This window comes from Egretta garzetta, unplaced genomic scaffold, assembly GCF_000687185.1.
Source record: "Egretta garzetta isolate BGI_Z169 unplaced genomic scaffold, ASM68718v1 scaffold188, whole genome shotgun sequence".
NCBI lineage: Eukaryota > Metazoa > Chordata > Aves > Pelecaniformes > Ardeidae > Egretta > Egretta garzetta.
The window spans coordinates 5,960,250-5,972,147 of NW_009260622.1; the positions used below are offsets into that span (position 1 = coordinate 5,960,250).

General features: G+C 46.1%; 1 protein-coding gene across 2 annotated transcripts in view; it reads left to right on the forward strand.

Annotated features, from left to right (window-relative positions):
• The first annotated feature begins 6 nt into the window (after positions 1–6).
• The window catches only part of MANBAL (mannosidase beta like), a 14,400-nt gene continuing 2,508 nt past the window's right edge, over positions 7–11,898 (forward strand). Inside the window, exons 1-3 of one of the 2 annotated variants that reach the window (XR_004842826.1) lie at positions 7–1,565; positions 3,339–3,532; positions 6,081–6,925. Coding sequence is in view for 1 of the 2 variants with exons in the window: in XM_009645475.2 (XP_009643770.1) it covers positions 3,383–3,532; positions 6,081–6,188 (258 nt within the window). In the remaining variant the exon portion in view is untranslated. Of the gene's footprint in view, positions 1,566–3,338; positions 3,533–6,080; positions 7,836–11,898 lie in introns of those variants that run through there. The other variant, XM_009645475.2, reaches the window with a different exon arrangement.

Sequence of the window (11,898 nt, forward strand, 5' to 3'; positions counted from 1 at the left end):
CCTCGGCCTCGCTGATGGCCTTGTTTCCCGCCGTGCTAAACACACGCAGATACCCTGAAGGCAGCGTGATTTGGCCAGTCTCCGTCCCAACACCTGCCGAGTCATTGCAGAAATCCAGCACGAGCTTTTTTTGCCTCGTCCTTTGACGACGGAAGCTTTCATTTTCTGCACCAATACTGTTGCTTTTTATTTCCACCCCAAGAGAAAGCTAATATATATTATTTGAAGTGCTCCTGTGGCTTTGTCCTATGCTAATTATTTATATAGTGCTAGGTCTTGAGGATGCCAGCTGGGAAATGCAGGACAGCAAAAAAAAAAAAAAAAAAAAGGTTTGAGTTTGCCCTAGCTCTATTGAGGTGGTTGGTTTATGGCCCTGATCCTGAAAACACGTTGTTATTGATCATAGGGCCTGGTCCTGCGTCCAGGGGGGACAGCCCACATCATCTTCCAGGGGCGTCACTGAGCAAAAGCGTCAGCCTGCAGCCCTGGTAGCCCCTCGCTGGCTCTGCGGTGTGGCTCTGCCTTTGCTGCAGGACCAGGCCCTTTTGTGTGGGGGTAGCTATCTTGCTGTAAAATCCTAATAGAGGCAAGACTGAATATTTTTAAACAGGTAATCAAGGTCAGTGCCTGTAGTCCTTGCGACTGTGACCTGTTTCTGCTGTATGTTCTGGTGAGAAGGTCGGGCTTGTGGGGAGAGGTGGTAGCTGCTGTTAGACCGAATGAGTAAGCTGGAGGGGGAAAGCGTCCTCTCGGGGTCTGAAGTAGGAGTACAGATCTTTAAATGCAATTGAAGAACAATTGCTTTAAGTGTAGCCATGTTAATAGGTGAGGTGGTCTGAGGAAAAAGGTGGTTGATACCTGTGGAGAAGGGGAGATGTTAACCAAGGAAGAGGTGGTGAAACTGTTAGCTTCTCAGGAACAGGGAGGAGGACTCCATTATCATGCAGGGACCTGCTGGATGAGCTGCAAGGCAAAGTGTAAGGAGGTAGCGCTCTTGGTGAGAAAGTTCACTTTGCAGGTTTTGCCTTCAGTGCAGAGGGCGGCATGCCTGACGTTGAGCCCTGGCTTCCCACTGTTCAACTTTGGCTTGCGCGTGCAGGTTTGGGCATTGTGTTAACCAGGGGAGTTTTTTAAAACGGGGAAGAATTTTGCTAATACTAGTTCAGATCCATCGATAGCAGGAAAACTAATGGTCCGAATGTGGGTTGCCTGCTGTGGCTGCTGTGCAAGCAAGGACGCTCTACTGTCACTAGCTGGAGCGTGATGTCAGGTCTTTTCTGAGTGCATTTCATGCGATAGTGCTTCAAATGGTAGTGGCAGCTGCTACCAGCCTGCATGAGAGCTCTTGATGCTGGTCGTGTCACCTGGGATTTGTTAGAATATTACTAATACCCTGAAGGGAGGTGAAATAGAAAAGGGGAAAGGAGGGGAGACCTGCGGAAGATGAGGATGGAGATTTTTTGTTTTCATTGTATCTGTTTCCTTTTCTGGTTTATTTTTGTGTGTTCTGTTTCAGGTGTATGAATCAGGATTATCAGTAGGAGTTTGTCCTGAGAAAACTCCGGGTGAGGAATGAAGCAACATCCCTTCCTGCTCTGTTGGAGGAAGGGGGGTGGGCAAGAATAACGTTTTCAAAAGATGTCCCGATAAATAAAGTTGAGATAAAATGCAACTCAGGGGTGAAGTTTCCCATGATTCTGTTTCTTGCTTAGGAACTGCTGCCTTAGTGGACTAGGGGAAAGGGCATTTTAAAAGTTAAAAACAGTTAGGGATGAGCCACTTTCATGCATGCTTTGTTGATACCATTATATGTCTGGTGCAGCCTTTGGGTCTGTGCTGGGACTTGCGGAGCCTGAGTGGCCCAGCGTGTATTCTGGCTTCATGTACAGGTCTCATGCAGTCCTTGCTTATTGAATTTTAATCAGAATTTGAAAAATTTTCTTTTACTGAAGTACGGACCTGGAAGGGCATGTGAGAGGTCACCTATTCTTATCTCCTGATTCAAAGGCAGGATTATGGATACTCACGCCCCATCCCAGGCGAATGCTTATCTGATCTGCTCTTCTGAATCACCAGTAACAGAGATTTCACAGTCTCTGTATTTCAGTAGCTGGCAGTCCATGCAGTTGGGAATTTTCTCCTGTCTTTTAAAATTCAAAATCACATCCTATACTGAATTAAAACAAAACAATTATTTATTGTGATTTAAATACCACTCCTTTTAGTATGTCCCCAAATGACATTTGCCTCTTACACAACGGCATTGAGTTGCTGATTGATTCTCAAATTTATCAACTCTGACTTTACTCAAATTATACTCTAAGTTTACCATCTTTCTGAACTGGGTCACTGAAGATTGTAGAAATCTCCTCCTAGCCTGACAAATACAGAGCCTGCTTTGGAGATAAGTTCTAGGAGGCAGATTACTACCGTTCAGCTGAAACATGCATGCAGCACCATCTCACTCCCAAGGTTTAGTAATATAGAGAATTGTAAGTATCAATAAGTAGCGCTGATTCAATAAGTACACACCAGGATCATACAGGTCAGGAAGACTGAGTAAGACGGTAATCACAACTGAATTCTGATGGCATCTCAGACTAATTGAATTTCCCTTTGGGGACTTTCTGTGGCGTACTCCAGCAATTCTGGCAGGAGAGTTCTCTGTTATTGTAGAAAGCCATTACTCATTCATAGAATGAATTGACAACTCCATTAGCAAAAGATAAAGGAAGGAAGAAAGGATGGTCTCGTGGCTGAGAAACTAGCTTGGATCCCAAGAGATCAATATTTAACTCTGCCACAAACTACCTGTGTGATTGTTGCAAGGTAGATAGGGCTTAGTGTAACTGGCCTCTAAAGCCGTGCTTAACTTCAAACACATAACTCATTCCTCTGCCTTCTATGTGGCTTATTTAAGTAGTAGTTGATTTTGTACACCATCTAAAACAACAAGGCTGCAGCCACATACGCAATGTGAGTGAAAATGAATAATGGTCATCTTGCATGCATGATCGACTTCAGGGAGAAGTATATTCTTGCTGATTAAGCTTTTCCTTTATTGTTTTATGAATGCTGTTCATATTTTGTTTGTCTTCCCCTCACCTGCAAATGGACTAATCCTAGCATTTGAGGACTGTTTTCTTAGGCAGGTGGTAAAAGACAAGCACCCAAATAAAATGCAAGTTTCATTTCCCTCTTGGTTACTGGGTCTGTAGATCAAGGGTGATCTTTTCGAAGAAAAAACCTGCATGAGGTAGTCTGTCATTTTTTGGTAATGGAAAGTGAACACCAGAAAGCATGATGCAAATAATTGCTCTTTTTTTCCTGCCTTGTAGTAACCAGTTGTCTTGAGAGCGTTAGAGAAGAAGGGTGCACCACGATGGCTGCTGAGTTGGATTTCTCCCCACCTGAAATCCCTGAGCCCACATTCATGGAGAATGTGCTACGCTACGGACTCTTCTTTGGAGCCATTTTTCAGCTTATCTGTGTGCTAGCCATAATCCTGCCAGTTTCAAAGTCCCATAAGACAGTAAGCAGTGCTCTTTAATATTGATATAGTTGGGCAGAGTCAGAGAAAATAGGATGGGAGGGAGCTTGGAGTAGCTAATGGAGACACAGTGGTCTGCTCCTGGGATTGATGACAGTTCGTTGTTCATTCTCTTTCCATTCCTTCTAGCTTTCCCACCTCCAGCTTTTGTCTTGTGATTTACCCCCAAGCTAGAAAGTTGGGAACAAATACCTGAACCAGGATCTCTCTGAATATCAGTGAAAAAAGTGACCTGAAGCACTGGCAAGGTGTGCTAAATGTGCATGCTGTTCCTGACTGCACACGAAAGGGCTTTAGTTCCAACCCCATATTGTCATCCTACTGCTGATTTGCTCCGTTCGTTGCCAGGCAGGGTGTCCCCTTTGCAGGACCTGCCTTTCAGGGAATGACTTTGGGCTGTAGTTCATGGGTGATTTTTGGAAGGTGAAATTTCTAGTATATTCCAACATGAGAAAGGCAGTTTTCAGTACTGACACCCAATCCTGTGCTGGCAAGTGGAGGGTCCTTTGATGCAGTTAGTACAGGAGAAGGTTAAAGGTTGAGGTGAGCTTCAGGGCTCCAATTCCTCTAGACTGGGCCACGGTGGGATGACCTGCATCCACCTGGCTTTTCTGATAAAAGAGCTCCATGTGCGTGGTAATGCCTGTGGTGCTGGGGACGGATATTTCAGTGTTGGTGATAGGCTGCAAGTCTGGCGGTTTGATACAGATTTTGTCTAAATGTGTGTGGTATATTTTCACTAACAACGCAGCATGGGAAGTTCTGTTTTCAGGTGATCTTTATTGCCACATTTGCTCCCTCTTGTGCAGAGGAAGCATGGCAATTTTCAGCCTATCTGGGGAAGGGAATGCTTGAGGGTGAGGTACAGTTCATGACCCAACTCTTTCACCTTTAACTGTTGGTGTGATGTGAAGCTGCGTTGATGTACTGGATTAGAGACGCTGGCCTGGCATGGGTGCATGCTCCCTCCTGCTAGTCCTGCCGCAGGAGCTGCAGCTCCCAGCAGGGACATGAAGCAGGCGGCTGCTGGTCACAATGCAGTGGCATTGCAAGTCTAGCACCGTTATTCTGCAGCCACCAGCACCTGTCTGTCAGAGTCCATGGTTTCCCCTGATAAATTTTTGAGATATATGGAGTAGCCTGATTCTTGAAAGCTGAAAAGAGTGAGAGCTTTAGTTTGAAGTGGGAAACTGAAGACCAGGCCCCCAATCAAAACGATAAAGCTTCAAGACCTGTTACTGTTTTAAGTTTGCAAGCATGCTTTGATGTTTGCATGCTCTACTTTTTATTTTCTCCATATGTCTACTGTTCTCTTGATTTACTGTCCATATGACTAATTTACAAGACCATAAACACCAGGGGCTACCCCTCCAGATCTTGGGAATGGTGCTTGAGTCTGGGTAGGATGTTGAGGAGCTTCTCTGTCTTGGAGGCTTCACACTTTGAAGTCTACCTTTGAACATTAGAAGGCAGCAGTGTTCACTTTATGGCAGCAGCACACTGCATCCCTGAGTAATAACTGCATGCTACTCCATTTCTCCAGAGCCTGCCAGCTCCCCATGCGCCGATTACAGCCTTTGGAAAGCCAGCCAAGTCTCCTTCCTTGGAAAGCCACACAGATGTGAACTGTAATAGCCCAGTAACTTGAGAGACGTTTGAACCAAACTCCTTGATTAAAAGGATACTGTCAGATGCTCGCCTCCCCCTCCATTATCCGGAGCACTGTCTTGGAAGCTTGAAACTAGCACGTCTTGCTCAGCCATTTTTTGTGTGTCCTTTTCCAGTTGGCACGCTCTAACTGATAGAAACCAAGATGCTAAAGCAATATTTATACTCAAATGCATTTAATGAAAGGAGGCAATCTGCATGTGTGTGCTTTCTCAGATGAGACTGGCGCTGTTCCCTTGTGTTTTTACAAGATAACTAGACTTTATTTCCCATGGCTGAAATACTATCTGTCATCTTCCCTGAAGGAAACAAGCAGCATATCTAAGCATTCCTTGTTAGTCCAGGTGAAGAAAGCTTTGCCTGCAATTCCCTCCCTGGATTTTGGGCTTTGAGCTTTACATTCTTACTACTGTTTTGGGGAATATTTTTTGTCTTGCACATGATAATGATTAACATTTGGCAGAAATACCTGCTGAATGTTTCCACACGCACTGGTTATTATATAGTATTTTCTCCTTTTTCTAATTTGAATAGTTTTCATTTAGTGTTGATTTTTGTCTTGCCTTTAAAGTTGGTTTTGTTTTTCTTCTCCAAAGCCTGTTTTAGACACTTAAGCTTTTAATGGCTTCTCTGGTAACAAGCTGTTTCTGTGCATAAACTCACACTCATCAACAAGCAGATGCGGAAGAAGCAGGGATGGTACTGCTCAAGTCTCATTAAATGTGGACTCAGTTTGATATAGATGTGTTCCAACAGAGATACCCAGCATTTGCTTCCTTTGGCTTATACTCAGATTCCCAAAGTGAGCTGTCAGCAAATTGTAAAAAAAAGTTACTGACTGTTTCTTAATTGATTCTTGTAGGACTCGGACAGTTTTGAGCCTAAGAATTCAGAGACAGTGAAGAAGCCAAAGGCAACTGCTCCACAGATAAGCAAGAAACCCAAGAAGGAAACCAAAAAGAAACGATAAAGCTGTGACTGATGAGCCTCAAAAGACAAAATAATCAGCTATAATCATGCTTCCTCGGAGATGACATCAAAGGCAACAAACTATATTAAATGGTTTTCTGGCATTGCCATGCTTTACCTTTCAGGGACAAGGAACTTAAAAGAGTGGAAGGGGCAGAGTTCTGCCATAGATTTCTTACAAGCAAAGAGGACTTCACATATCCAGGATTTCATTTGACATGATTAATGTGTCAGTCACCATCGAAGTGACTTCTGTCATTTCCAATAGGTAGAGAGGGCTGTTGTCCTGGCTCCTCCACGCTGGCTAGGATTTGTAGTAAAGTCCCTGTGGAAGGTGGAGCATGGGTTTGCTACTTTGGATACCGGTTTGTGTTGTATTTTTTGAAGCAGAGGGATCAGATGGATCAAGGATACCACACTACACAGCTTTGTATTCATCTCTGTTGTCGTCTAGTCTGAAATACATAGCTGCATTTTATGGCTTAATAATAATGTCTTTGTCATATGCTTTAATTCCTTAGGTAATAACTCTCAGATTCCAGACTGCTGTAGATGAAAGCTTTCATTTCCCCAGCGTCGCTACCTTTCTTATTCCCCCACCCATGCGCTTTTCCTTTCTGTTCCCACCCTTGAAAGCAGAGAATGGAGGCTGCGGTGGGGACTGCAGTGACTACAAGGATCAGGGAACAATTTGATTCTGGAAAGAGCAGAATTTAATGCCTGTGCTAATGGGCTATTGTTGGAAACTTGGGAAGACCAGGTACTGCATGTTGGAGAAAAGCTGCTCTGAGGCGGGAGTCTTGGAGTGCTGCATTGGTCATGTATCAAAGCGCACTGCCTAGCTGTGCTGCTGATAAACCCTCCTGTCAGCTGGTTGAGTCCTAACCCTGTGCTCCGTTTCAACACTGCTGGGGTTTGTTGCATTTGCAAACTCCCTCCCAGCCTTACCTACTATAGTCTGCTGCAAAAAATGCTGAATTCTTCCTGAAGTTAAATATGATCTCAGCCCGAGGAGATGTGGTATTTTAAGATCCAAGGGGTGGCAAGCTGGCTGTGTAGCATGACTATATGGCAAGAGGCATATACACTATCTTCCTTCAGGCTCTGGGTCTCCAGGCCCAGGGACAATCTACTATTAGATTTAAATATGGCTAGACAGGACTGGAAAGAGATAGGTGGTGACGTAGCCACAGAGTAGGGTAGCTCAAGCTTCCTGATGCCAGCTCACATCTTGGTTTGTTTGATCACGAATGAGTCAATGGGAGGAGAACCTGCTCTTTTAGGCGCACCCAGGGTTCAGAGCAGCTTTGAAGGAAAGGGTTCTCTGGCAGGGCTGCAAGTTTGCGATCCTTTTTGCATACAAAGACTCCCATCCTCGATTCACAAATGCCTTGTGAGCCCAGATACAGTAGCAGCGTTGTGCTGTGTGTTCTCCAACAGGAGCTGAGCAGCACATTTGCAGGAACCGTCAGTGCTGAGAACGGCCATGTTCTCTGTTTGCTCTTGCTTTCGGTGGGTGAGACGGATGGATTCCAGTACCAGTTTGATTCTAACCTCTCACTGCTTCCCTGCTCCAGGCTCTCTGCTTCACTTAACCAGAATGCTGACACCAAGTTGTTCTGCTTAAAATCCAGCCTAGAGTTCTGCTTTAAATTCAGTGTTCTCTTTTTCTTCTTTTTTTTTGAGCTACATAAAGGCAATACTAGAAGGACAGACCAAAGCATGGGAGGCACAAGCACTCTAAAGTTGCTTTGAGTTCTCAGTACAAAGAAACATTACAAAAATTTCCCACGCAAATAACAAATAACAATATTGTGCTGTGAGTTTCCATTATGGACCTGTGTTCCTGTCTGTGATCTGCAGGGGAAAGAAAAGCATTGCCACTGCCCTGGATAGGTACTGCAGATCTCTTCTTCCAATTTAATAAATGAGGATGGTGGTGGTTTTATCTAACAACTCTGGCTTTCTGCAGGTTACCTAAAGGGGGGGTTCAATTCTTCAATGGAATTGCAACTATTGAAAGAGTAGCGCATGTTACCTGAAATATAGAAGTGCTTCTACAGCCAGGAACCAGTTAGCGATGAGCACTGTGTGTTACCTGAAATAGCAGGCTACTACATCTGCTTCTACATCTAGCTGTTGCGGGCTGGCTTACTCATTGCTAAGTAGAAATCATGGATATTGGGGTTTGGTTCTGTTGGGGGGAAGAGGGATTAAGATAAATTCCCCAGTCTGTTCCTAACAGCTTGTTACCTATTTGAATGCTCACTAGCTGAACTTACAGTATGTTTTTAGAGATTACCAATATCCCATGTATTTTAGTATCTCTTGAAATGTGTAATAAATTACAATCAGAATCTCTTTGTTTAACAAGAAACCTCTTTTTAAAGTCGTGCTGCCTTTTTCCATACATTCATTGTGAAAGCTGCCAGAACTCTCAGACAATAGGTACACAGGGACATAAATAACCTATTCATAAAAATGATCCATTAAGGGAAAGCCTTTCAGATCCTTTAATCTGTGAGAAATTGGGTAGTTAATACTGTCAGGTGTGTGTGTATCTGTGTTTGACTTGGAAGTAGCAAACTATCTCCCAGAACAGCTTCAGCTTCCTGGAAGGAAGGAGGAAATGGAAGGGAAATTACTAAATTAATTTGCCTCTCATGAGAGATTTTGGCTCCAATAGCCCCCATGAAGGTAGCGATCACAAAGGCATCATTTGTTAATAATACAAGCAGGGGATTAGATGGGGATCCAGTAGAGTGATGGTAGGGATTTTCAGTAGCACCTCGGTGCGTGGTTGTAGCTCAGGTTTACGTGGCTGGAGCGTGGAGCTGTCTGGTGGCTCTTCTTGGCTGTGGTAAGACCGGCGTGGTAGCCCAGCTCTGGCAAGCGTCTGTGGGTTCCCTCACCAGAAAACAAAACCTAGAGAACAACTAGTGTGGTGACTCCTATAATTCCCAAGCACTTTTCTCCAGGCTGTTTTGTAATTACCATCCCAAAGGGAGCTGAAGACCTCATTAAGTCACTTTTATTGAAGGGTAGATTTTCAAAGGTCTGCCTCCAGATACCACCCAATAGGCAGCACCTCGGTGAGCAGCACCTCCTGCCACCCAAAGCCCAGGGAGCTGGGCTGAGAGCTGGGCTTCCTCCACTAATCTATGTTAGGAAGGTCCTTTCCCTCACAGGCCAAGCCTCAGCTCTGAAGAAACGTGGCTGGGACTTGAGAATTCCTTGCTTCCTTTTGATCGTGTCCAAGCAGCTCTGCCTCTCTGGCCACGCTCGTCTGGAGAGCTGCGGCCATCGCCGTCCCCCTGAGCTGTCCCATGCTCACAATGCATCCTTGTGCTCTGCCACTGCAAGCAGCACAATCCCTTGAGACGGGCTAATAAGTAGCTCGTGACTGGAGTTCCAGTTCACATAGTTCAATTAAATCCCTGTTAATCTCGTTCAGACCTGATTTACTTTCATTCTCATACACACGCTTCTCTCTGCTTCAGAGAGATTCTGGTGAGGTTCCCTACTGACAGGAACTGAAGAGCCCAAGGCCATCTATGAAGAGGACTGATGTTTGTAGAGCAGCCCCTTGTCAAGTCAATAAGCTAAGATTATTTCCCGGCCTGTCACGAAGAACGTGAAAATATTCCTTCAGTGCCTGAATTTCAGGGAGGGTCAAGGCTGGATCTGATAATGCTTGAGGAGAAAATAAGGAAGCTGTAGGAGGAGAGGACCTGCTCAGTGTCTCTGTTTCCCAGGGCACTGCTGAACTGTTCCCCTGGGTGCGTGTGTTAATTTTTGGACAGCTGAGAGCTGAGGCACTGGGCTTCTCTCCGGGGAGCCTCCCTTACACGCTGATACTGCTTTCAGGCAGAAGTTACATTGTTCACAGCCTGTGGCCTGCAGGGATCGAGATGACTGTATTGATTTAGTTGTTTGTTTATTAATCTCATGAGGCATCAGAGACTGACTGCAGCGAGAAAATGGGATGATGAAGTGAGACTGCTGGAGTACAGAGTGCGGCTGCTTCTTTGGTGATGAGGCTGATCGCCAGCTTTGGCGCTGGGAAGGGGTCTGATTCTTCCTCATCCAAACAGAGGGGATGATTCAGTCGGGGAGCATTCCCTTTGTCTCTGGCAAGAGCCATGGACTGTAGTCGATGTTTGCATTTCTTCTTAAATTGGCAGTTACTGCTGGTCCAAGGTCCTGCTCTTCTCCTCTGGTACTTTGTGGCTTCTGAGCAGTTGTCTGTGGGGATTTTCTCTGTCTTTTGGTACCTGGGCCAGTGTGCAGTAGCTGGTCTAAATGTCTAAATGTTGCAGGGCAATGAACTCGGCTTCCTGCCTCTCCCTTGAAATTCAGCTGATTTTCCCCTTTTGCGTTGATTCTTCCCAATTTGTGCCTTTTCTGTCGCCATAGTTCACCCCTGTGCCCCCTCTTGTTGCTTCCACCCTGTGGACTCATGTTCATTGCAATTCTGTCCTCGCAGCCAAGTTTTACCTGCCAGTGACAGACAGTGGGTATCACCTGCTGTTACAAGGACTGAAACAAAGAAAGAACATGTGGAGAAGCATCCAGGATGGAGAAGGTGTCCCCTTGTAATCAGCCCTGTCAGCATGATTCTCTTCCCCGATGACTTTTTCAACCGGCAGATGTAACTGCTGGGGAAGGATCTCTCCGCCTTGGGAGCCCCAGGTATACCCGGGAACCTGTGCCATGCACATCAGCCTGCCCCTGCGCCACGAGGAGTTAAAATGATTAAATATTACACTTCCAAGCTCCTGCGATAAGTGAGCGCTACGGTGCTGTGCGTGCTTCACGCCACCCCTTCAGATCCTGCTCCTCTCGCGGATTTGTCTTGTGCAATCCCCAACCTCTCGCAATGCTTGCTTCCCTCCTCCCAGCTCCCCTGGTTTCATTTAGTGCCCGGAGGCCCTGGTGTGGCTTTGATGCTCCTTGCACCCTGCTTGCTGGAGGCGTGAGCAGCCACGCACCGGGAAACCGCAGTCTCACCGAGGACCGCAGCGACGCAGAGCGGGTGGTTGGAGCAGAGAGGCTGGCAGGTTCCTCCGTGGCTCAAGCCCAGTCTTTTTGGCTGGTAGGTACAAGATAAAACCTGCTTCGGATCACATCTGCTTTGCTTTTTAAAAACATCTGCTGATGTGCCTTGTCGCACTTGAAGAGTTCAGCTCCCAAACGGGGGATGTTGTGGGTGGAGGGCGTTGAAGGGCTCTTACTTCTTCCTTCCTATCTTCAGTTCCAGACAAGGAGCTGTGTCCTTAGTACCACACTCTGCTGGAGGTCCTATCTGCATGCTAAATGGACATTCCTTACTTGTGAAACCTGCACTCCGGGCTGTCCCCTTGTTTCTTGCCAGAAGGCTGTCCGAGCCTCTGGGGTGCCAGCCCTGTAAGTGTCAAGTTCATCCAGTCCCAGTTCATGGACTGGCGCCATGGAAGGCATCAGCACTGGCCTGAGACGTCTCATATTTTGCCCAAGCTGAGGCTACAGCCTAGGTGTCCCTGGCTCCAAGGCGAGTTCCTGCTGCCTCCCCTTTGGCTGCTGCTTCTGCAAAAGCCATCCCAAGCCTGCAAATTCACCTCGCCAAAAGCCAAAGTCCAGAGTATGACAGGCACTGGCGAGCTCTCGCAGGGCAAAGCCGCTCCCTCTGCTCAGGGAACCGGCTCCCGACGCGTCCTGCTCCTCTTTGTGCC